General features: G+C 39.6%; 1 protein-coding gene across 1 annotated transcript in view; it reads left to right on the forward strand.

Annotated features, from left to right (window-relative positions):
• Window positions 1-1447: 1447 nt before the first annotated feature.
• Window positions 1448-27392, forward strand: part of CPO (carboxypeptidase O) — a 31792-nt gene continuing 5847 nt past the window's right edge. The window contains exons 1-7 of the mRNA XM_070458433.1: window positions 1448-1515; window positions 12672-12771; window positions 14705-14806; window positions 18316-18420; window positions 19523-19633; window positions 21069-21159; window positions 23624-23826. Of these exons, the coding sequence (XP_070314534.1) occupies window positions 1448-1515; window positions 12672-12771; window positions 14705-14806; window positions 18316-18420; window positions 19523-19633; window positions 21069-21159; window positions 23624-23826 (780 nt within the window). The remainder of the gene's footprint in view (window positions 1516-12671; window positions 12772-14704; window positions 14807-18315; window positions 18421-19522; window positions 19634-21068; window positions 21160-23623; window positions 23827-27392) is intronic.

A 27392-nucleotide genomic window follows, 5' to 3' on the forward strand; every position in this document is an offset into this window, starting at 1 on the left:
CATTCAGAACTGTCTTACATCAGTCAGGAATGGCTCTCTATCTCAATATATTCTTGGCCCATATCTTTCCTTACTGTGATTTCTTTTACTCAAAATTGTATTATTTGTGAACTTGCTTATTTTCTTCTCAATTCTACTTTGAATTCCATTTAAAGAACCTCATTCATCTTGTATGTATTGATCTTTGTAATAGTGCTTGGTACCTGGTGAGTACTCATTACATTTTTGTAGAAAGAATGAATGGATGAATGATCATACATGGCAAAGGATTTAGATGGATCCCCAAATTCTAGAACCCTAACCCCCACCGTGAGGGGAGATGCATAGTGGCTCAGTTGTGTCTGACTCTTTGTGACCCTTTGGACTACAGCCAGCTACTGCCCTCTGTCCATGTGATTTTTCAGGCACGGTTGTTCAGGAAGTGGATTGCCACTTCCTCCTCTAGGGATTTTCCTGTTTCAGGGATTGAACTCGTGTCTCCTGCATTGCAGGCGGATTCTTTACTGCTGAGCTGCCCTGGTGACTCAGATGGTAAAGAATCTGCCTGCAATGCAGGAGACCCAGGTTCATTTCCTGAGTCAGGAAGATCTCCTGGAGAATTCCATTGGCAGGGGAGCCTGTTGGGACTGCGTAGCGTCAGACACGACTGAACAGCGAACACACACACAACCCAGATGCTAAGAACTCTGTTTAAACCCTTTACATCTCTGCACTAAAATTTGCCTAGCTCAGTTAGATTTTTATCAGGAATCTTAACTTGAACCTTTGTTTTACTGGTCACTGTTTGAGACTCGAGGAGTATCCTGGGTTTGTCTAAAAACATGGGGATGGGAGGCAGTGTCTGACAAGAGTCCTTTATGTAAGAAGAATGTATGGGGAAATCCACTTGGGAAAGGATTGAAAACGTTTTCAACGCTCAGATATGGAGAGGCCTGCGTTTGTTTAAGAAGCTGATGATGTGGTCCATCAGAACCAGAGAAGACTTTTGACCCCGGATAAAGCCTTAGATTGCAGAGTGAAGTGAAGACCCCAAATAATAATCATACCCACCATGACCACAGCAGAAGACAGAGCCCCTATTATATTCAGTGACCTGTGTGGAAGAAGAGCAGGAGTAATCTGCTCTTGAATATAGGTGATGGGGATTCCTAGAACTGAGGACTTTACACAGGGAAGAAACTTCTTTCTGCATCTAGGGGAGCCAAGAGCTTTGATAAAGTTGGTTTTAAAGGAGAAAAAAGTCAAATAATTTTCCACTATTAAAAAAAAGTTGTTTGATGACATGATGGAGTTAATGAAGCAACTGCTTATGTATTAACTTCTGATGAGACATCCAGACTTATCTTATCTTGACTGTGGGAGCCTATGCCCTTATGCATTCTCAGAGACACAGGATCCACTGACCTGCAGGAGAAGCACAGGATTTTCTAGCTCTCTTTACAGAAGAATGAAACCTCTGCTTGGAACCTTTTACCTGTTGGGTATGCTGGTTCCTGGTTGGCTGGGATACGATAGGTGAGTATGAAGTGGAAGGAGGGGTGACTGGTATGATTTGGATTGCCTAAATGGAAAGCTTCTCTTCAAGATCTGTGCAGTTGAATTCTCCACTCTTCCTACCCATTACGCATACCACCATGAAATGAGAATAATAATGACTGAAATTTTATCATTGAGCTTTACTCTGTGTGTGTATGTGTGTGTGTGTTAATCCCTCAGTTGTGTCTGGCTCTTTGCAACCCCATGGACTGTAGCTTGCCAAGCTACTCTGTCCATGGAATTCTCCAGGCAAGAATACTTTTCCAGGGGTTCTTCCCAACCCAGGAATCAAACTGAGTGTTACACTGCTGCTGCTGCTAAGTTACTTCAGTCGTGTCCAGTCCCTTGCAACCCCATGCATCGTAGCCCACCAGGCTCCTCTGTCCATGGGATTCTCCAGGCAAGAATACTGGAGTGAGCCATTCCCTTCTCTAGAGCATTACTCTAATACTCTTTAAATAAATATATAGATCTTCAACAAAGATTTCCTAGCACAGTATATGATAAATACCAATAGATATGTCATATTTTGTAATTGAAAAAAGAAAACTGTAATGAAAATTCTATATCCCTCATTTACATAATTTCTCCGTTGATAAATCACATTATTCTAATTATTCAGAAAATGTTTCAAGTGTTTAAAACTACCAAACAACTTCACTAAGACATAATTACTGTTGATGTTTTTGAACAGATAGTGAGATAGCTAATTAAGCATATAGTACTACTGCAAACATTTTTCAGTTAAGTTGTCTTATACAAAATTTCTTATGGCATTCATAACTTATTGAAAGCATAATGCAATCACTAATAATATTCCATCATTGCTACCCTATAAGGCAGAGTGATTTCTACTGTCATTTTATACATAATGCTGTGATGCACATCCAGCCATATGATAATTTTTGTTGTTATTGTTGCAAATTTTTTTATTATTTCCCTAATATAAGTTATAAGAAGTGGAATCACTGGGTTAGAAGCTGCAAAAAGCTCAAGAATCTTGCTACATATTGCCAAAGTGCCCTCTAGAAAAGCTGCATCAGTTTACACTTCCAACTACAGTGTATGAAAGCACTTTTTAAGCATTTTCCAATTTGACAAGTGAAAAATACCCACAGTTACTTATTTTTCATTTTGTTGATTTCTTATAAGGTTAAGTATTTTGTCTTATTTATTACTCATTTTATCAGTTTATAAATTGCTCATTCATGTCATTTGCCATTTTGTGTTCTTTCTCCACTCATAATGAATAAATTTTTGGAATATATAATATATATTAAACATGGTGTGTATGTGTATTTCCAACATTAAGTGTATTTTCCTTTATTAGTATTATGCACAGTTTATTATTCTGCACACTTAATATGTCTCATCATGCACATGGGGTCAGAAACAGTGTTTCCTCTTTAGTTTCATGTTTAATCTAATCCTACAGCAAACACGCTCTCACTGAGCAGAGAAATCTAGTCCAATTTTTGCCCTATATTAACTGTATGACCTCAGCTTGTCCCTCAGCTTCATAGACAGTCTGATTTCAGATACATAAAGGAAGTCCAGGATCTATGTGATACCTAAAGCTGTTTGGACTTCACTATCTCATGTTTTCATTACTTTACTTGGGTTTCATATAGATACTGCATTTATCTTCTCTTCTGAGAATCTACATTCATAAATCATAGACAAAGACTTATGTATAACATAGGACTTTGATTGGAATAAAAAACTTGCTTAAAATATCACAAACCTTCAAACATACATATTCTTTTTTTATTTTTTCCATTTTTTTCCATTTATTTTTATTAGTTGGAGGCTAATTACTTTACAGTATTGTAGTGGTTTTTGTCATACACTGACATGAATCAGCCATGGATTTACATGTATTCCCCATCCTAGTCCCCCCTCCCACCTCTCTCTCCACCCGATTCCTCTGGGTCTTGCCAGTGCACCAGGCCCGAGCACTTGTCTCATTCATTTGAATCAGTTCTAATGAGATGGATGAAACTGGAGCCCATTATACAGAGTGAAGTAAGCCAGGAAGATAAAGACCAATACAGTATACTAAAGCATATATATGGAATTTAGAAAGATGGTAATGATAACCCTAATATGCAAAACAAACATACATATTCTTTGAACTGGTATTTCTTCTTCTGTAAATTTATATTGAGAAAACAAACTATGGAAAGAATCCTATGCACTGAGATATAGCTTTATTTATAAGATAAACATGATATTAAATATTATAAAATTTGGAAACAACCTACATGCCCCATATTAAGGTATGTAAATATTGATACATGACAGATGACAGTAGGATATTATTTATCCATTAGAATAATAACTATGAAAAAATTAATACCATGGGAAAAGACATGTTTTATGCTAAAAGAAAGATGCAGAATACAAAATGTAATAAAAATACTTAAAAAAATAGAAGAAACCAGATATGTACCAAAATGGACACTGTTATCTTTGGCTGCTAATTCTTTTCCTTTTCCCTCAACTATTCTTCATTTTGCAAATATCTACAAAGTAAATACATAAAATTTTTATTTTAAAAATGATTGACAAGCCCAAGTTAAATTATGGAAATGATTTGGCTCAGATACGGGGAATCGGACAAGATGACTTCCAGTGCACAGCTCCTCATCCCAGCACTTGAGCAAAACATTTCAAATCTGCTAGTCCTGGTCCTTGTTGATGGGTTTCATTTTCATTATTATTTACTGACATATAATAACGTCCACTTTCATAAGGCTCTTACCAACGCAAAACATAGGTTAGCTGCCATTTTTGATCCTCCCTCTGTACTTTGTGATGTAATCAGTTCAGTTCAGTTGCTCAGTCATGTCCAACTCTTTGTGACCCCATTAACTGCAGCACGCCAGGCCTCCCTGTCCATCAGCAATGCCCGGAGTCCACGCAAACCCATGTCCATTGAGTTGGTGATGCCATCCAACCATCTCATCCTCTGTTGTCCCCTTCTCCTCCTGCCCTCAATCTTTCCCAGCATCAGGGTCTTTTCAAATCAGTCAGCTCTTCGCATCAGGTGCCCAAAGTACTGGCATTTCAGCTTCAACATCAGTCCTTCTAATGAACACCCAGGACTGATCTCCTTTAGGATGGACTGGCTGGATCTCCTTGCAGTCAAAGGGACTCTCAAGAGTCTTCTCTAACACCACAGTTCAAAACCATCAATTCTTCTGGGCTCAGCTTCCTTTATAGTCCAACTCTCACATCCATACATGACCACTGGAAAAACCATAGCCTTGACTAGACAGACCTTTATTGGCAAAGTAATGTCTCTGCTTTTTAATATGCTGTCTAGGTTGGTCATAACTTTCCTTCCAAGGAGTAAGCATCTTTTCATTTCATGGCTACAATCACCATCTGCAGTGATTTTGGAGCCCAGAAAAATAAAGTCAGTCACTGTTTCCACTGTTTCCCCATTTATTTGCCATGAAGTGATGGGACCGGATGCCATGATCTTGGTTTTCTGAATGTTGAGCTTTAAGCCAACTTTTTCACCCTCCTCTTTCACTTTCATCAAGAGGCTTTTTAGTTCCTCTTCACTTTCTGCCATAAGGGTGGTGTCATCTACATATCTGAGGTTATTGATATTTCTCCTGGCAATCTTGATTCCAGCTTGTGTTTCATCCACCCCATTTCTCATGATGTACTCTGCATATAAGTTAAATAAGCAGGGTGACAATATACAGCCTTGACGTACTCCTTTTCCTATTTGGAACCAGTCTGTTGTTCCACGTCCAGTTCTAACTGTTGCTTCCTGACCTGCATACAGGTTCCTCAAGAGTCAGGTCAGGTGGTCTGGTATGCCCATCTCTTTCAGAATTTTCCACAGTTTGTTGTGATCCACATAGTCAAATGCTTTGGCATAGTCAGTAAAGCAGAAATAGATGTTTTTCTGGAACTGTCTTGCTTTTTTGATGATCCAGCAGATGTTGGCAATTTGATCTCTGGTTCCTCTGCCTTTTCTAAAACCAGCTTGAACATCTGATATTATAGAAGTCCAGAAAATCTACAATTAACAAGGATGACAAAAAAAACAAAAAGAAAAAAAAACAAAAAGAAAAAAAAACACAAGGATGACAAGCTTTGTAATCTTTCCCTTGATAATTTAGGGAGATGGTCTATTATATATATTACATACTCCCAATATGTAGAATCATTTGGATCTAGCACTATGAATCAAGGATGGATGCTTCTGCATGCTCAGTCATGTCCAACTCTGTGACCCTTTGGACTGTAGCCCACCAGGCTCGTCTGTCCATGGAATTTTCTAGGTGAGGATACTGGAGTGGGTTTCCATGCCCTCCTCCAAGGGGTCTTTCCAACCCAGGGATTGAACACCTATCTCTTACATGTCCTGCATTGACAGGCAGTTTCTTTACCATTAACACCATCTGGGAAGCTCCAGTAGTTATTGTCAAATACTATACAGTCAATAAAAATATTTATAATGAGTTTCTATTAGTTTGAGAAAATGTCTCTGGTAAAATATATAATAAAAAGAAGCAAATACAAAATTATCTATAGAGATAATTTGCACTGTGTTTATGAAAAAATATTCACTGATAAAAGCCTGAAGGGAAATATGTCAAAATATCAGCAGTGGTTAACTCAGGAAGATGGGAGGATTATTCCTTCCTTCTCTTTTCTATTTTTCTTCTCTCTGTACTTCCTAAATTTTCCACTTATAAGCAAATGTTAATTTTGTAAGAAAGAAAAAAAATTGAAAATACATTTCTGTCATGAAATATTCATGCAACTGTTTCCTAAGTATTTAAATACAAAATTTGCCTCAATATACATTAGGATTTTTGCCTCTTTCAACATTCCAAAAAAAATTTCATCAGACAATCTTTGATCTGCAGTGTTTATTAATAATGTACCCCAAGAGATCATTTTCTCTGTTAAACATTTTATGAATTCCTATTCAAAAAGAATACACAACGTACAATAATCTCTTCATTTGATTGTGAGATGAGACTGGTGATAATTCGGGGGATTAGCCAGCTTTTTCCTTCTCTCTCTACATGTATTATGCATCACCCAAGAAATCGCCTGGAAACAGGAAGCTGCCTTTTCTAAGTATATGGTTTGTATGTTGCTTGAACTAAGTAACATTTGGGGTTTTGAGATGTAAGTATTGTGTTTAATTTCATGTAAAATAATCAGCACTTCTAATATTAGGGGTTTTCATTCAAATCTCACATGGCTCACTTTTTTGTATATCATATGCACCCAGTCATTCAATGCTGGGCTTAGGAAGCATCATACTCACACATTTTCCAGACATTTAACTGGGGCAAAGTTGAAGGTTGGTGCTTGAAAGTGTCCAGTGACCTTTCATTTATTCCCTTCCATATTGTGAAATTGCCTGGGAATACCAGCTCAGTTGAAACAGGAATTCACCAGCTGCCAGGCTGCTTCTTAGTGTACTCACTTTCCTGTGTTACCAAGTAGATGACTGTGATTGAAACAGACCTTTGCTGAACTATGTGATGGAAAGAACCATGTTGCCTTGAACAACCACTATCCCTGGTCCCAACCCCACAGGAAAGCATCTGCAGTGATCTCCTTTCTCAGTTGGACAGCCAGTGTGAGGAGTGAGAAGGGCTGAAAAGACTCTTCTCATTAGCTTCATTTCCTCTCCTCTCCCCATTCTGCAAAAGCGCCAAAACTAGGTCCCAATGCATTTATAGTGCTAACATTTATTTAGCTTTCTTTGTAGTCCAAATTAGAGATCAATAATAAAAAAATAGGATAATAAACATTTTAATGCATATTTTCTAGAGTATAATAAATGTATAATTTGACTACCCAGGTGGCACTAGTGGTAAAGAACCCCCCTGCCAATGCAGGTAGATGTGAGATTCGTGGGTTAGATCCCAAAGTCAGGAAGATCCCCTGGAGGAGGGCATGGCAACCCACTCCAGTATTCTTGCCTGGAGAATCCCATGGACAGACGAGCCTGATAGGCTATAGCCCATGGGGTCGCAATGAGTCAGACGTGACTCAAGTGATTTAGCATGCACGCAAATGTCTAATTTAGCCTCTGTAACAAAATCTTCACAGGAGAAAAAAAAAATCCAACAACCTAGGATACTAGTATTTACCTTAAGGATTGTTGTTAGGATTATATGTAGAATTAGAACAGTGCTGACATGCATAATTGCTTGTAAAATATTGGTCGCTATTATTACCAACTACTCTTCAGTTTGGGATTCTCCCTCTCCTGTCCTCAGTACACTTAGTGCACTATTTAATTGGTAATTAGGCTCTAGCTTATCATGCCTCACTTTATATTTTTTAATAGCTAAGTTATTTTGCTTTTCCTGTATTTATATCTCACTTCCTTAAGTAGATTTTAAGCTCTGTAAGGAAGAAATCTATATTCTATTACTATTACTGTGTTATCACTTTTGCATAGAGTCCCAAGGGTGCCTACCTATTGGGTTGTTGAATGAATTAGATAAGATAATAATGTAAATGTTTAGACTGGTGCCTAGACTATAGTGCCCAAAAGGGTTAACAAACTTTAATATAACATATATATACTAGATGATTATATGATAATAGCAGATGAAATGAGCTTCTGAAAATTTATGGGTAAGTTGAATTTTTTTTTAATTTTAAACACACCAAGGGATGTATGTGTTTTCTTTATAAAATGATAATATGTTTTGTAAATAATCGGCCTCAACATATTACACTTATAGTATTTTTAAACTGAAATTGTTCATTCTGAAGCACTCTGGTTTTCTTAAAAAATCAAATAGATGATAAGCATTAGATATGCATCCTTGAGTGGAAAAGTGTATTGCTCCACAACAATTACAATTTTAATAGCATTTGTTTCTTGTAATCTCCTTTTAAAATTAATTTCATTGTTTTAACTAATTATCTAGACAATCATATCTTGTGAGCTTTTCTTGGACAAGCTAAATGAAGTACTACTCATTTAACAATAAAACATTTACAGTTTTTAAGATAAAGAGCTTCTGCTAAGTTCAGATTATTATTAATATTAGTAACAATTAAAATCATGGAATTGTCTACACAATTGTAGAAATTGATTTCTACTCCAGTGGGTGATTATTATAGTACATGGTGCTAATTGAACAGATTAAAAAATTAAATATAGTCAGTTCTACATTGGAGTTATATAAATGTGAATGGAAGTTGAGTTTTAATTGATTCTATCAAAATATTTTGTAGTTTGATATTGTTTGAAGATAATATCAGTTAGATAGCTAAATTATTCTCCATATAATTATTATTTTCAATATTATTATAGCAAAATAGGGTTTTTACTCAGCATTGTTTTGAATTGCTATTGTGTTTTCACATACATTAAGCATTAACTACGTTCCAGAAATTAGCTTATTTTAAAACATGGACTAACTAATTTAATCCTCATAAGAATGCCTTGGAAAGGTATTATTCCCATTTTACAGATTATAAAATGAGGCTAAATATAATGTCAGAATGTTCAGAGAAAAAAAATGTGAGAAAATAGATAAAATCATTGAAACATTAGCTAATTAGATCACTAACACGTTTCTTTCTCTCTATCCAAAAGTTCACACCCTAGCTTCACCAAGAACTCACATCCTAGTGCTATTAACATAGAAAGAAATCACTCCAAATATAGTTATTGGGTAAATGAATGATCAATAACTATGCTCTCATAATGAAAATATAACCCTACTTTTAACTTAGGTAGACTTTTAGTTAGGGAACCAAAACATTCCTCAAACATTTGTGTGGTTTGGAGACAGAGAATTAGCTCTATGACTTACTAACTCTGTGACTGTTTGCAAGTTACTTGATTTCTCTTGGCCTACTTTCCTTATTTGTAGAACATGGATGATGATATTTCACAGAGTTGTAATGAGAATAAATCATATATTGTGTATTATTGTTCTGGCACAATATCTGGCACAAAGGAGAGGCATTGAATACTTTTATCAAACTGTTTGTTAAAATATAAGCCATACATGGCAATCCATTACATAGGCCTTTATCTATTATGGGCTTCCCAGGTGTCTCAGTGGTAAAGAATCCATCTGCCAATGCAGGAGATCTGGTTTCTATCCCTGAGTTGGGAAGATCCACTGGAGAAGGAAATGGCAACCCAGTCCACTCCATTGTTCTTGCCTGGGAAATCCCAAGGACAGAGGAACCTGGTGGGCTACATGGGGTCACATGACTTAGCAACTAAGCAACAAAGAATATGTTATAGAAATTGAATCAATAGTTAATAACCTTACAAAACAGAAAGCACCAAGCCCAGATGGGTTCAGTGAATTCTATGAAATATTTAAGGAAAAAGTTATATCTCTACAATCTCATCTAAAAAATAGAAGCAGAGGGAATATTTTTTAATTCATTCTTTGGGGCCAACCAAATATCCAAACCAGTCAAAGACATCATGAGGAAAAAACACTATAGATCAATATCTCTCATGAACATAGATGTGAAAATCCACCACAAAACACTAGCAAATTAAATCCAAAAATGTACAGAATGAATTATACACCATGTCCACTGACTGAATTTATCCCAGATATGCAAGGCTAGTTTAACATTTGATAACCAATTAATGTAATATGATCATATCAGTAGATGTAGGAAAAAAAATTGAAAAAATTCAATAAATGGTGCTGGAACAATTGGACATCACACACACAAAAAGTGAATCTAGACACAGACCTACATTCTTTACAAAATTAACTCAAAATGGATTATAGACCGAAAAAATGTAAAATGTAAAACCATAAAACTCCTAGAAGATAATGTAGGAGAAAGTCTAGATAAATTTGGGAATAGTGATGATTTTTTAAATACATCACCAAAGACATGAACCATGAAGTAAATAATTGATAACCTATGCTTTATTAAAATTAAAAACTTCTTCAAAAGATAATGTCAAGAGGAGGCGAAGACAAGCCACAAAGTGAGAGAAAATATTTGCAAAAGACACATCTGATAAAGCGCAGTTATCTAAAACATACAAAGAACTCTTTGTTAGTAATAACAGAGACAACCTGATTTTAAAAATGGACAAAGGACCTGAATGGACACACCTCAGCAAAGCAGATACACAGGTGGCAAATAAACATAGAAAGCCTTGCTGGAGAAAATGAGAAATGGCACAGTCACTTCAGTTGCTCTGGAAGACCATTTGGTAGTTTCTTACAAAACTAAACATACTCTTGCCATATGACCTAGCAAACATGCTCCGTGGTATGATCCAAAATGAATTGAAAACTTACGTCCACAAAACACTGCACACAGCTATCTACGGCAGCTTTACTCATAACTTCTAAAATGTGGAAGCCACCAAGATATCCTTCAGTGGGTGAATGGATAAATAAACTATGGCCATATAGACAGTGGACCATCAGACAGCGCTAAAAACCTGCCTGCTAAGGCAGGGACATAAGAGACCTGGGTTCGATCCTGGGTCGGGGCAAGCCCTTGGAGGAGGGGACACTCCAGTATTCTTGCCTGGAGAATCCCCATGGACAGAGGAGCCGGGAGTACAGTCCATAGCGCTGCTCAAAGTTGGACACGACTGAAGCAACTTAGCACGCACAAAAAGAAATGAACTATCAAGCCCTAAAAAGACATAGAAGAAAGTTAAATACATATTACTAAGTGAAGGAAACCAATCTGAAAAGGCCACATGCTGTATGATTCCAACTACATGACATTCTATAAAAGGCAAAACTAAAACTGAAAAGATCGGCGGTTGCCAGGGGTTAGGTGGGAGGGGAAGATGCATAGGCAGATCAGAGAAGATTTCTAGGGCAGTGAAGCTCTTTTGTATGATACTATTAATATAATGGTGGCTACACATCATTATGCATTTGTCCAAATCCATAGAATGTACAACAGCAAGAGTGAACCCTCATGTAACCTATGGACTTTGGGAAATAATGATGTGTCTATGTAGGTTTATTATAACAAATAGACTGCTCTGGGGTGGGATGTTGGTAATGGGGGAGGTTGTGTGTGTCGGAGGGGGCAGGGAACAGTAAGTATATAGCAACTCTCAGTATTTTTCATCCAATTTTGCTGTGAACCTAAAACTCCTCTAAAAAACAAAGCTTGTTTTAAAAAAAATATAAACCACTGCATTAAGATTCTTACAACTGTATACAGTATTGTGGTTAATACTTCAGCCTTTTCACTCAGGCTGTCAGAGTTTAAGTCCTAACAATACTTTCCCTGTGACCCAATTTCATCTCTGAAATGGGGGTAATAAGAATACTTCGGGGCTTCCCTGGTGGCTCAGTGATAAAGAATCTACCTGCAAATACAAGAGATGCAGTTTGATCCCTGGCCTGGGAAGATTCTGCGTGCTGTGGAGCAGCTAAGCCCGTGTGCCACAATCACTGAGCCTGTGCTTTAGAACCTGGGAGCTGCAACAAGAGAAGCCACTGCAATGAGAAACGGCAGCACTGCAACTAGAATGTAGCCCCTGCTCACAGCAGCTAGAGAAAGCCCACTTGTAGCAACACGAAGACCCAGTGCAGCCAAAAATAAATACATAAAATTATCTTTTTTAAAAGAGAATACCTTACCTTAGGACTTAACCAGTGGTCCAGTGGCTAAGACTTCACCTTCCAGTTCAGGAAACATGGGTTTAATCCCTGGTCTGGGAACAAAAGTTCCATATGCCTCAGGATGTGGCCAAAAAAAAAAAAAAAAAAAAGAATACCTCATCTTAGAGTTTTCCAGAAAAGTGAGAGATTTAAATTGGTGAATCTAATGACTGTCTCACAGTAAGTTTCAGTTCAATAAACCTTATTCTTTATTTTACACATTTAAAAAGTGTTCTTATCTACAACATAAGATAAGGCTGAATTATCCCAGCCTCCCTGCAAAGTGGGAATGGCTGTCCCCAACCTGCAGGTAAAGAAACTGCAGTTCAGAGGAGCTCAGTGGTACCCATGGTCTCACAGAGAATAAGCTGCAGAGGCGAGACCTGAGGACTGACTTCTGTCCTCAAGGTGCTGTGCATGTTGGTTTCCATTACTTTTATCATCAACCTTCCAACCCTCATGATATCCTGGTTTCATTGCTGCTTTTTGTCTTTGCAGATCCCTCACACAACAGAGACAAGAAGGTGTGGATAAAGTAGCGAGTCCATGGAGGATCCTGGAGACATATTCTTATAACAGATACCACCCCATGGGGGAGGTGAGCACGGACGCATGGTAGGGGGGTTGGTGGTAGTTACAACTGCTTTATGGTGGGCAAGGGATAGTTCACTGTTAATATCTGCAGACCAGAGGGCCTCAAAATGAGAAGCTGAGATTTGTTTGTGCACTGAGGTCAAGGGATTCACAAACATCATTCTGTGACCATCACCATTACAGATACAAATCTAGTGATAGAAATAAAAAGGTAAATCAACAACCAAAAGAAAAGAAATGGAAAAGAATGCCCCAGCTTTTCTAGTGTAAACATGGGTCAAAATTAAATGTTACTCTTGTTCATCAAGTCTTTTAGCTGCTTTAAGTAGGGCAGGATCAGTGTGTATATGGATATAAAACACGGGTGGAGAAGCCGTCTGATTGAATCCTGTTTAGCTAAAAGAGTGATATTTCCAGTAGGATAGAAGAAACACAGGCAACCTCTCTCAAAAGAAATATTTGTATTGCTATGAAGATATGTTTAGTGGTTTCTGAAACTGGATACAGTAAAAAGTATATATGCATATATGCAGTGTATGTATGCATGTGATATTATGTAACACTTCTTTTGAAGTATAGATTTCTAAAAATAGAATTTCTGGGTTAAACAATCATTTACATTTTTTATATAAATGCCCAAGTTGCCCTCCAGCCAGGCTTTGCCACTTATTTCCTCAGTCTTGGGGAATATATTAATATTTTCCATATTTTTTTCCAAAGAGTACAAGAAAAAATTTACCCTTTCTTTTGTAACATCACCCCAAAATACTAAAGTCTCTTAGAATTTTTTTTTTTTTTAACAAGATCCAGTAAGACCCGAGAAGTGTATGTGCTGGTGTCAGAGATGAGATATACTTGGCTTGGTTTCTTGCTCTGTGACCTTGTCCAAGACATCTAATCTCTTTGTTCCTCAGTTTCCTTATACGTGAAAAAGGAATAGCAGTACTTCTCCTGCAGTTTGGTTGTGAGAGTAAATGAAATAGGCTACACTTTTACTGATGAAGCAATAAATAAAATGATAGCTGCAACTGTGATGTGCTATTTATATCTCTCCCAGGACTCAGGGCACCTGCATCTGATCCAGTCTCATCACAAAAAAGCATATAGTACCCATGTGATGAGTTGTTAATCTCTTCCTTCATATAATAATGCATTTTATCCATAGATATTCCATGCTAAGATGAAAGTCATTTGAGACACAGAAATTTGTGTCAGAATTGAGACAAAGTCAATTGAGACACAGAAATCCAAATAGAATTTGTTATGCCAAATTAATTATTATCATTTACCATAATTCTTATCATTCAGATAATTCTACTATACAGAAATTGAATGTGGAGGGTATCATAGGCTGAGGACTGTCCTAATATGTCTTATCTTGGTTAATTGCTTATTTAATTCTTCCTTAAAGGACCCTTAAAGGACCTTATTTCATTCTCTCCTTAAAGTTATTAACTTGGTCTTGATTTAGAAATTTCACTGCTCTGTGAAGGGGCATACCCAGACTCTACTCTAATTTTCAATCCATGGATATTAACAAAGGATATTTTGGGGATTCAAAGAAGATCCCACAAAATAAGCTTATCCTGAAATTTCTGGCATGATTGAGTGCCACAGCAAAGTCCAGAAGTCTGGTGGCTGTTTGAAGATTGTGTGATTGGACAATGTTTCGGAAGTGTTATTCTGCATTGTTGAACTTGATCATTCTCAATCATTTATTTGTGAAGTTCAACAGGGCGTCCTAGCCACCACCCTGGGTGGTGGTAAAGAAAAGGGGAGAAGGGACAGTTATAATTCATTGGTTGTCTTTCATTTGTGTGCTAATGAAGAGCCAAGAGTTGAAAGTTCAGTACCTTGATGAAAGAAACAATTATCTTAATTAGAGGCAAGCAAAGGATCTTCTAATTGATAACCTCAGTCCTCCCTGGCTGTTTCAGATCTACCAGTGGATGAGTGAGATAAGGGAGAAGTACACCGAAGTGGTGACACAGCATCTCCTAGGAATGACCTATGAGAGCCGGCCCATGTATTATTTGAAGGTGAGTGAGAAGGCTGAGAGTTACAGCCTTACCCAAGGATATTTGCTTACTATTCAGGGGCTCTAGTCACAAGTACGGACAAGGTTAAAGAGACAGGACAGAGAGATGGTGACTTTTCCACCCCAAACCAGGCTTTTAAAATTAACAACTTGTAAATGCTTACATATTAATCACCTGAGTGGAATCATGTTTGGAAGCAAAGAGAACTTGGAATGGTTGTGTGACACCATGGGCTTGCCTGCTCAGTCGCTCAGTTGTGTCCAACTCTGCAGCCCCGTGTAGCCCATTGGGCTCCTCCATCCATGGAATTTCCCAGGCAAGAATACTGGAGTGGGTTGCCATTACCTTCTCTAGGGGATGCTCCTGACCTAGGCATCAAACCTGCATTTCTTCAGACCCCTTCATTGGCACTAGGATTCTTTACCACTGCACTACCGAAGGCCCAGAAATAAGAACTTACTCCTTAGTTTTCCTTCCTGCTGTGCCTCCCCTGTCCCTGCTAAAACTGAGGAGCTTAGAATTGCAGATGGTGGCTGAAAAGAACTTAAGACATTCTGGCTGAGCGGTTTCCAGACTGTGTTCTGTGAAGGCCTGGGTTCCTCCAGTGTTCCCACAGTTGGGGTGGGCGGGGGGCAGGAAGGATGGTCTGCAGAAGGGAGAAATCCCAGTTCACTTTTCATGCTTTTGAGTCTTTACAAAATTGTTTTTTAACACATTCAGTTCAGTTCAGTCGCTCAGTCGTGTCCGACTCTTTGCAACCCCATGGACTGCAGCATGCCAGGCCTCCCTGTCCACCACCAACTCCTGGAGTTCACCCAAACTCATGTCCATTGAGTCAGTGATGCCATCCAACCATCTCATCCTCTGTCATCCCCTTCTCCTCCCGCCTTCAATCTTTCCCAGCATCAGAGCCTTTTCAAATGAGTCAGTTCTTCGCATCAGGTGGCCAAAGTATTGGAGTTTCAGCTTCAACATCAGTCTTTCCAATGAATATTCAGGACTTATCTCCTTTAGGATGGACTGGTTGGATCTCCTTGCAGTTCAAGGGACTCTCAAGAGTCTTCTCTAACACCACAGTTCAAAAGCATCAATTCTTCGGCGCTCAGCTTTCTTTAACACATTATTTTCCGTAAAAAATATTTGAACATTATGGACAATCTTTATTTTTGGTTCCCTCATTTTATGAGGGAACAAAGTCCCAGAGAAGTAAAGTGACTTGTGCAAAGTCACAATGTCAGATCAAAGCATAGCCAGAGGAATAAGCCAGTCCCAAAGTTCTCTGCCCCTTTTGCATATGACATAATGAAAGTGTTTGAGGCTGATTAACCACTTTTCCATAGACTCTCAGATACGGACCAGTGATTTTTCAATCCTGATTGCTTAATACTGATGCCTGGGTCCCATTCACAAAGATTCTGAGCTAATTGCTCCAGGATGGGTCCCAGGCACCCCTTGAAAGCTCCCTAGATGACCCTAAGGTACAGGCAGGGTTGATGACTGCTGTACTTAATCAGCAGGTTTTCAAAGGGCGGCCCTGGACCAGCAGCATCAACATCACCTGGGAGCTTGTTAGAAATGCACATGCTTAGGCTTAACTGCAGATCTACTGGATCAGAAACTCTGGGGTTGGGCCCAGCAATCTGTGTTTTAACAAGCCCTCCCCCAGGCCATTTTGATGCACACTCAAGTTTCAGAGGGCTTCCCTGGTGGCTCAGATGGTAAATAATCCACCTGCAATGTGGGAGACCTGGGTTCGATCCCTGAGTTGGGAAGATCCCCTGGAGAAGGCATAGCAACCCATTCCGGTATGCTTGCCTGGAGAATCCCCATGGACAGAGGAGCCTGGTGGGCTACAGTCCATGAGGTCACAAAGAGTTGGACACGACTGAGCGACTAGGCACACCCCATGCACAAGTTTCAGGACGACAATGCATTTCTAACAAGTTCCCAGCTGGTGCTGATATCACTGGCCCAGGACTGCTCTTCCAGAACCACCACCAAAGCAGTTTGGCATTAAAAACTAGCATTATTTGTTTGCTGTCCTCTTACTACTTATTATAGACATGTTATTTTGCAAAGCACATCCTCAAATTTTAGTTACCCACAGTTACAAAAAAGTCTATTGACTTTAAAACAGAATTTACCGAGGAATTGACTGCTATGTTAAATGTGGGCCACCTACCTATGTGACTTTCTATAGGCTGTCAAGCTGAGCTGAGTCAGCCAAGAAGACATCTAAACATCCTTTGCACAGGACATCTTTTTTAAAAGAGAATTGGCATGTAATAAGGAGGCAATAAAGATAAACTTATGGTCATATATATATACACTCATAAAAGAGGGAATTATAAGGCAGAATTTAAGGTAAAAGGTAGATTAGGAGCTTTGAAAATGGGTGAGGCTAAAAGGAAAAATTCCTTGAATATGATGAGTTCAAGCTGCATATTTCAAAATTTGTAACTTTCTCATAGATACAGAGGGAGAACCTTCATCAGTCCAACTCCCGAGACCTTTCAGTGATCAAGAGTCCAGGACATTTACAAAACAGAACCAGATGTGACTGTTACAAACATGGGCATGTTCACAATTTCTCCATCAAAGAGAATCTTTAATTGCCAGGTTAATCCATAATTGCCCCGAAAGAGGAGAGGATCTCTATTGCTTGAGTGAGGCTGACCTGATAGACAAGAACAAGTAGGAAGAGGAGAAAGAAGACTGGGTCAACTGGTACTGGAGGAGTCTCTAAGGAAAGAAGAAATTAATGAATTTAATAAGTATTGCAGGACGTTGTATATTTGGATCCTTTCACAATTTTCAAGAAGTTTAAAGTTCATGTGTGCATGTTAAGTCACTTCAGTCATGTCTGACTCTTTGCGACCCTATGAACTATAGCCTGCCAGGCTCCTCTGTCCATGTGATTTTCTAGGCAGAAATACTGGAGCAGGTTGCCATTTCCTTCTCCAGGGTATCTTCCCAACCTAGAGATCGATTCGGTGTTTCTTATGTCTCCTGCATTGGCAGGGGGGTTCTTTACTGCTGAACCATTGGGGAAGTCCTTAAATGTAGACTGGGATTCAATTTTACTTCTTTTGATTCTTGAATGTTACTACTTGTGTACTTTTTCACTGTGAGTGAACTCTACCTGGGAAGGTTTCATAAGGTTTATAGAAATTTAGCATCACAGTTTGTGGCTTGGAAGTTTTAGCCTTTATTTAAAGTTAGGGAATAATTTAAGGTAAAGGGGAGACCAGGCTTTGTGAAGGAGACACAGGGAAGTCAGTAAGCTGTCCTAAGAACAACAACCAAGGTAACCGAAAGAGAGCAAGTGTAACCATAGGAGGGTCATATTGGTGGGTGTCTTTGCCAGAAGCCTTGCCTCATCCTTGAAACCACAGAATGGAGGGAGACAGAATAAAATGGAGGGGAATAAAACAAAATCTAATAACTTTTCACAGTGGCTTGCAATCATAAGCAATTGTTTGATAATGGAACACAAATGTCCCCTCCAGATCAGCCAACCATCCAATAACCCCAAGAAGATTATTTGGATGGACTGTGGAATTCATGCCAGGGAATGGATTGCCCCTGCTTTCTGCCAGTGGTTTGTGAAAGAAGTAAGTATTTTTAACTTCTTTACAATGGCTAGTTGTGCTTAGTCGCTCAGTCGTGTCTGACTCTTTGCAACCCCATGGACTGTAGCCTGCCAGGCTCCTCTGTCCATGGGGATTCTCCAGGCAAGAATCCTAGAGGGGGTTGCCATGCCCTCCTCTAGGGGATCTTCCCAACCCAGGGACTGAACCCATGTCTCCCACATTGCAGGCGGATTCTTTACTGTCTGAGCCACCGGGTGGCTAACTACCCTACAAAACACCTGTCACGTCTCAGCTATTTGGAGAGCATGTTTCTTTCCACACATCCGCAAGGCAGCTCTCCACTGAACTGCTCCTTCACCTCAAAGTGAAAGGAATTCATAAGTAGGTTCACTGAAAACTGAGTTAGATGTTCTGTTGTCTTTCTAGTGCACCCAAAATCACTTTTATTGGAAGGTAAACAAATGTAAATGGAGAAGAAAATAACATCTTGGGAGTCAGAGCTGAGTCTGAATCCCAGAGCCATCTCTTTCTAACAGTCTGGTGCACAATTTCTAACACCAGGACCCCTAGTTTTTCACCTGCAAAAAGTGTGTGAAATGACTACTTCAGTAGCCTGTTGTGTGGATTAAGAGATTAACACATAGAAACTATCAATACCTTGCACCGTGAATCCTCACATATTACCCCTCCGTAGGGAAAAAGACTTTAAAATTAGTATAAGATACTTCTGTGTCAAGCCTTTTCAGAAGCCCAAACAGGATGCCATCCACAAGGAGTAGTTCTCAAAGTCTGGTTCCTAGACCCATAGCATCAACATAACTGGGAACTTGTTCAAAATGCAAATTCTGGGTTTCCACCTCACTACCTCATGCCTAGTGAATTGGGGCTGGGGGTGGAGATGGGGGTGTGTAGCCAGGTATGTTAACAAGTCAGCCTCCGGGTGATTCTGATGCATGCCGAGGTTTCAGAAAGACCACAACATTGAACAGGACAACTGAGGCAGGATTGATGGGCAAAGGCCAGTGCACACTCACCTCCTACGATTAAGCTGAAATTGTTAGAAAATTGAGAGAAAAGACCTCTTACCAGGATCATTCCAAACATTTTTCTATTAAATGTCCAGATTCTCCAGAACTATAAAGACAACCAAAGGATAAGAAGGCTCCTTAAAAACCTGGACTTCTATGTGCTTCCAGTTCTTAACATAGATGGTTACATCTACACTTGGACTTCTGTGAGTACATTGAGTTTGGTCCTGGGATAGGACACAAACTAGATCTTGATTCAGGTTCATTTTCTGACTTCAGTCACTGCAACTATAAAAATGTTTTGTGGTCATTTAAAGGAAGAAACCTGATTTGGGATTAAAATCCACATTTGTAAGTCAACAATCTAAGGACTGGGGACGCTGAAGGCCTTTTTTGAACATGTTTTTTTGTTTGTTTTTGACATATTCCCAGTTTTTCAGACTTAGTGTTTCTTCAACTCCGTCTCCTTAAACTTTGTGGATTGCCTCCAACTAATAAAAATAAATGAAAAATAAAAGAAAATAAAATTTGTGGATTGCCTGTCACCTGATAAGGATTATGTTGGTATAAAATTCCCATACTACCGTGTATCCTTAAATCAGTTCTTGAAACACAAGTGGCACAAATAATCTATAAATTCTAACCCAACCTTTATTTTTCCATGATGGTCATCCGTATGGAGTTGGGGGCAGGGGAACATCTCATAACATTATCTTTTTTTTGGCTGTGCTGGGTCTTTGTTGCTCTGTGCAGGCTTTCTCTAGTTGCAGTAAGCTGGGGGTACTCTTCATTGCCGTGTGCGGACTTATCATTGCGGTGGCTTCTGTCGCCGAGCACAGACTTGCGGGTGCCCAGGCTCAGGAGCTGCGGGGCACAGGCTTAGTTGCTCTGTGGCATGTGGGGGTCTTCCTGACCAGGGATTGAACCCTGTATCGACAAGCGGATTCATATCCGCTAAACCACCAGGGAGATCCAAGATTTTTATTTAATAGACAACTTCCTCTTTTAAAATGTTTCTAAAGCATACTGCCCCAGAAGTCAGAGCCCCTGTTTCTAGGGAGTCTTCATTCTTCCCACTTCTTCCGGCTCCCCCAGACTTTCAAGGGACCCCTTTTTCTGTAACGGCCTCTCTGGCGCAGTATAAATCAAGGCCTTCCCTCCCGGCTTGTCTGGTGAAACATGTCTTTAGCCCTATCTCTACTCGTCAGTTGTCTGCCTCCAGAAATGTGCACAAACCATCTCTGATGCACCTGGAAGAGCCTTTTTCCATCTGCCAAGCCATTTCTCTTTCATTCTTTATCACTTGGACCTAAAAAAATGACTCTCTGAAGCTTTTCCTGATTAAGCAGATTACATCCACCAGGCACTATTAATCGCCCACGAGGGAGAGGCCAAATTACCCCTCCAAAGTGATGGTTTACACACATGTGCACTTAGGGTTGTGCAGATGTTCCTGTTATTGGGGGTTACTAACCCATCTGGGGCACTAAAAATTAAATGCACTAGCTTCATAATGTTGAGGCAGGTTCTTCCAGACAATCCTAGGAACTATTTTTCATATCGAGGACCACCCGACATCACTAACACTGTGATTTATGAGACCTTGGAATGACAACATCCCTGTTTGTTTCCCTGTTACAGGATCGGCTTTGGAGGAAGTCCCGTTCATCCCATAATAATGGCACGTGTTTCGGAACAGATCTCAATCGAAACTTTGATGCATCCTGGTGCAGTAAGTACACGCTTACTAAGTACATCATTAGTAAGTAGATGAATAACAACGAAAAAAATGGAGCAGAGAAGCCAGGAAAGACATGCATTACTAAAGTTAGTACTATTTATATATGTGCATTAGTAGAGTTGGTATAATTTATATATGCAACTTTTGAAATAAACATCAAATTTTGTATAGCTTTCTGGACTTCCTGGTCAGTGTTACTCTGTCTAAAGAGATGATATTATCTATGCGATAAGAACAGCAACACTCATATGCAGGACTCTTTTCAAGTGAGATTGCCTAAAAAAGGGCAACGATGAGTTTGATCTGTGTGAATATGTTTGAAATCCATCACTTTGTTCATATTGTTCAGTCACTAAGTCATGTCTGACTCTTTGTGACCCCGTGGACTGCAGCATGCCAGGCTTCCATGACCTTCACTATCTCCGAGTTTGTTCAAACACATGTCCATTGAGTCAATGATGCCATCCAACCATCTCACCCTCTGTTGCCCCCTTCCTCTCCTGCCCTCCATCTTTCCTAGCATCAGTCTTTTCCAGTGAGTTGGCTCTTCACATCAGGTGGCCAAAGTATTGAGCTTCAGCTTCAGCATCAGTCCTTCCAATGAATATTCAGGATTTGTTTCCTTTAGGATTGACTGGTTTGATCTCCTTGCTGTCCAAGAAACTCTCAAGAGTCTTCTCCAGCACCACAATTTGAATGCATCAATTCTTTGGTGCTCAGCCTTCTTTTTGGTCCAACTCTCACATCTGTACATGACTATTGGAAAAGCCACAGCTTTGATTATATGGACCTTTGTTGACAAATTGATGTCTCTGCTTTTTAATATGCTATCTAGGTTTGTCATACCTTTTTTTCCCAGGAGCAAATGTCTTTTGATTTCATGGCTGCAGTCAGCATCCACAGTGATTTTGGAGCCCAAGAAAATAGTCTGTCTCTGTTCCCACTGTCTCCCCATCTATTTGCCATGAAGTGATGGGGCCGGATGCCATGATCTTAGTTATTTTAATGTTGAGTTTTAAGCCAGCTTATTCACTCTGCTTTTTCACCTTCATCAAGAATCTCTTTATGAATTGTTATAAAGATAAGTCAGAGGATTATCCTTGCAGAAATTTTTTACAACATGAGGGAAGAACAAGATAAACATTTTCTTCTCATTAAGGCATTTTCATGTTTCTGAATCCAAACACACTCAATATATTGGAAGCAAACAGAAATAAGGATGGTTAAGAGCAGTCTGGTTAAAAACCAGATGACAAAGGTTCAGATTTGGTGGCTGGGTGATCTTGGAAAAAATTGCTCTATCTCTCAGCTTTAGTTTTCTCTTTTTTTAAAAAAAAATGTGGCTCAACATAATACCATCTTATCAGGAGGTTGTCGTGGGGATTCAATGAGATGTACCAACTTGAAAAACATTCACAGCCTAGAAGTTGAGAATTATGTTTTATTCGGTGAGAATTTTTAGGATTTCAAGCCTGGGAGACAGTGTGTGAAGCGACCTTGAGAGAACTGCTCTGAGCAGGTGAGGGGAAAAGCCAGGTTTAAGTAGAGTTTCACAATAAAGAGCAGGTGATCTGAAGGTCAAAATGTTATTGTTAATGAAAGAAAACCAGATATACCGAGATATGGAATTTAACCCTTTCTGTGTATGGGAAGATGCAAGCGTCCGGACTCGCTGAGATCTCCTTTGATATGCGCCTCAGCTCTCTGGGGCCAGTATTGTCTGTTTTTCTCCTCCTCAACTTCCTCGGGGTTCACTGCAGAGAGTGGCTGCATTTTGATGGCTGCTAGATGGCAAGTATTCTTCCCCTTCCCGAGTTCCCTCAAGGCTCAGCTCACCTTGGAGGGCTGCAGTTGGTGATGACTGTGATATCCTTGTTTACTGATATGGCAGGAAATATCCCATTTCTCAGATGTCTCACAGGAGGGGCTGAGTACAGTGCCCAGCATGGAAAAGGTGCTCTGTTGATGGTCCTTATTATTAGTGGTGAGGACAACTGACTGAAAATAACTGTTTTTCTATCCTTGCAAAATAGCTCTAGAGAGACTCATGCCAGTAAAACAGCAAGAGAAACTTAAGACAATAAGACTATGACAGAGGCTGACCCTGGGACCCAAGAACTGGTTCCCAAGCATTTGTTTCAGGGTTCACCAAAAATTTAAGTGAAAGATGGCTGAAAATGCTCTTCCTTTTTGCATCTTCCTTCCCCAGCCACATAAGCAGGGAGTTAGTTTCTAAATCTAAACATCAGCCCTCCTGCCTTTCTATGCTCTTCCTTAAATGACTTATTTAACCAGGACAAACTTAGACAAGCAAAGGCAAGCCTTGATTCCACCCACAGATGCCCTGAGTAAGAGTGATTCCTCGCAACCCAACCCCCCTCCATCTCAACCTCCACCCAGGTCAGTGCTAAACAGAGACCATGATGCCTTCCTTGGGGTTTCCTGTTTATTTCAGGTATTGGTGCAACTACCGACTGTGAAAGTTTAACATTTTGTGGGACAGGACCTGTGTCTGAACCAGAGACGAAAGCTGTTTCCAGCTTTATCGAGAGCAAGAAGGAGAACATTGCCTGCTTCCTGACCATGCACTCTTACGGGCAGCTCATTCTCGTGCCTTATGGCTATACCAAAAATAAATCAAATAACCATGAAGAACTGGTAAGCCCATACATGGTGCCGGAGCCCTGAGAAGCCTCAATAGGACTCTGCCTTCCTCTCCCCCCTCGTTTCCTTTAATAGGATTTTGGCTCCAGCCCTGCTTTTATTCCCTCTGCTTTTCCTTCCTTTCTTTCTCCTGCTTTTCTCACCTTGCCAGATGCCTGCTGGGAAGGCTTCAGGTTAAATGCTGCTTTACCTACATTAATTAACTACCTGTTTCGAAAAGTGTCAAGTTGGGAGACATCTTAGGTATTCATGTATAATATAAATGAGATGATTATGTTAATAATCTGTAGGAATGTGCTTTCATTTCTGTAAATTCTCTTGAAGCTCAGTTCAGCAATTATAGCTTCTGAACTGTGCTTTAAAGAGCTTGCCAGCTGTTAGTGGAATATGGCATATCTAAAATAACATGGCTAAATAATATCTGCTCTCTTCTCTGCTCAACACAATGCTTTATTTCCTCCTGAACTCTGCCTCTAGTTTTTGGTTAGGAATATTTGTAAGGGAAGTGCCAGTGAAATTCAAGCCGGGGCAGGGAAATCCTGCTTTGTCTTATCTGGGGTCCTTTTCTGAAGCTCTATTTACCCAAGCCCTGGTGGGCAGAATTGCTGGAAAGTACTGGGCTCTTGCCCTTTTGTAAACCTGAGAACAATAGACGTAAGTCAAAGAAGGGGTCAATTTAGAATTGTTGTAGTATTTGTTATCTTTTTCTAAAATTTATTTTTTCAACTTTTAATTGTGGTAGAATAGATATAACATAAAATTTACTATCTTAACCATTTTTAGGTGGACAGGTCAGTAGTTAAGTATATTCACATTATTGTGCAACCAATCTTCAAAACTTTCACCTTGCATCATCAAATATCTCTACCTGTCAAACAACTCCAGATCCACTTTGTCTCTGGCAACCACCACTCTAACTCTCTGACTCCTGAGTTTGACTACTCTAGGTAGCTCATATAAGTGGAATCTTACAGCATCTGTCCTTTTGGTGACTGGATTATAATCACTTAGCATAATATCTTCAAGCTTCATACACGTTGCACCATGTGTCAGAAGTTCCATTTTTCAAGGTTGAATAATATTCCATTGTATGTATGTACCACATATTCTTTACTCATTCATCAATCAATGGGCAATTGAATGCTTCCATCTTTTACCTATTGCAAATAATGCAGCTATGAACACAAGTGTACAAATATCTCCTTGAGACCCTGCTTTCAATTCAGAATCTGCCTGCAATGCAGGAGACACAGGTGATGCAGTTTCGATCCCTGGATCAGGAAGATCCCCTGGAGGAGAAAATGGCAACCTGCTCTAGTATTTTTGCCTGGAAAACTCCATGGACAGAGGAGCCTGGCAGGCTACAGTCCATGGGGTCGCAAAGAGTCAGACACAACTGAGCACATGGCACATCCAGAAGTAGAATTGCTGAATCATGTTGTAATTCTATCTTCAACTTTTTGAGGAACCATCATTTCCAGAGCAACTACACCATTTTCCATCCCCTCCAATAGCAAATAAGAGTTCCAATTTCTCCACATTCTCACCAACACTTGTTATTTTCTGTATACCCTTTAAAATATTTTTTAAACAAGTTTCTCATTATCAATAAATGCTGGGCTGGATGAGGGCCTGGCTTGCTCTGTTCTTAAGAGCACAGAAGGCTGGTGGCCCATGGACTCTATCATTCTTCTTGTCTCTCATCCCCTGGAACATCGCTTATAAAACACATGTCGGGGCTCTACAAGAAAAACCACTGTAGATCTTTGCTGAGGGGAATACCTCCTGCAGTAGTCAAAAATACCCAACAGTACCCCAGTGTCTTTCCACAATTGTTTTTGGGCATTTGTACTACCTGATTATTTTGTATGAGGTAGAAATAACATTTACCTAGAACTTGAAAAATTACAAGAAGACTTTATGGCCCTAATCTGATCCTCATGACAAAATAGTAAGCTCACTTTGGAGATGCAGAAATTAAGACCTTGAGTTAATAGTATTTTTAAAATCCCTGTAGACGGTAAATGGTGGCGTCTGGGTTGGAGCTCACATCTTCAGATTCCAAGGGTCACATTCATCAGGCCACCAGACACTGCCTCTCCTCTCCACTTAAGAAGGGTTTGCAGCTTCTGGAAGCTGTCATTGACTTTGATGCCTGGGTCACCGTGTCCCATATTCTCCTCATTTCTGTGCTCCAGAAATTCTATTTCTTCAGTAATGGACAGAAACAGGGATTTCAGTCAAGAAGCCCAGACCCTTCCTTATCTCCTTATCTCCCAGTTCCCGTGATGTTTGTCATTGTTGTTGTTGTTCAGTCGCTCAGTTGTTTCTGACTCTCTGTGACCCCATGGATGACACCAGGCTTCCCTGTCCTTCACTATCTTCCAGAGTTTGCTCAAACTCACGTCCATTGGGTCAATGATACTATCCAACCATCTCGCCATAGGCGTTTGATTTCCTCTTAAAGGATTCTGTGACAAATACAAATGAACCACCATAGACAGGCCATTGTAGATCTTTGATGCGACAGGTCTTCTACCAGCAAAAAAGAATACTGGCTCATACATCCCAGTATTTTTCTAGGCAATTTCATTCCCTTTTTTGGTCCAGGAAAACAAATACTACATCACCATGTTGCAAGGTTTGCATTCAAAGGTCACAGGGTCTTGGGCTACTGATGGCTGTCTCCTTAGAAACCTCTGACCACAGAGTGGGCACTGACTTTACCACTAGCAGAAGGTGGAACTCTAAGATGAGAATTACTGGCAATCCTTAATACTCTATGTGGACATTAGAAAATTGAATTGACAAACATTGTTTCAATTCTGTGTCTTTTACAGTATCAGGTGTTAAAAAGTTAGCATAACATTCATCACCAAGACTTCTCTGTAAAAAGTCAGAAAATGTTTCCGCCATGTGTCAAATTCATTGGAGCTAGTTAGCAGTGTTTTTAGGTTCTCAGTGGTAAGCTTTGATAGAGCCCACAAAGACAGAATCATACCAACTGTTCCAGAAGTTTTCCATTTCTGGTGTATTTGCAACCACCAGAGACTAGTAATTAATCTCTATGTATTTACAAAACCAAAAATTTGTAGAAATCATGATAAATATTGTACTGCATGATAGACAACTTGGCAATCACTAAGTAGGGGAAATAGAACTATATATAGCCTCATTCGAAACTTCTCTGGAAATTAGAATAGCTATAAGAAGTCTAATGTTTCAAATGCTGACATTCTTTCCATTTGAACTCTTTCCATATCAACCCCTGTATCCCATTCAGTTCCATCTTCCCACACAGATGCCAGGGCCTTGATCAATCTTGCTGAGTGCTTGCCTGTGAATATATGCCTATAGGAAACTCTCTGAGTCCAGGAAAGAAGTTATTAAGCATGCATGAGGTCTTTAACAGTGTAAATTACACACTATTAGCAAAGAGATTTTTTTATTATTTTGACTAGAAGGAAACTTTAGGCTGAGAAGAAGGACAGCAGAGGAATTGGCTCTCTATGGCCTTGCAGTATAGTGTCAAAAGGAGGCAGAAGAATAATCAGGAGGTC

The sequence above is a fragment of the Odocoileus virginianus genome, chromosome 30 (assembly GCF_023699985.2).
Source record: "Odocoileus virginianus isolate 20LAN1187 ecotype Illinois chromosome 30, Ovbor_1.2, whole genome shotgun sequence".
Taxonomy (NCBI): Eukaryota; Metazoa; Chordata; class Mammalia; order Artiodactyla; family Cervidae; genus Odocoileus; species Odocoileus virginianus.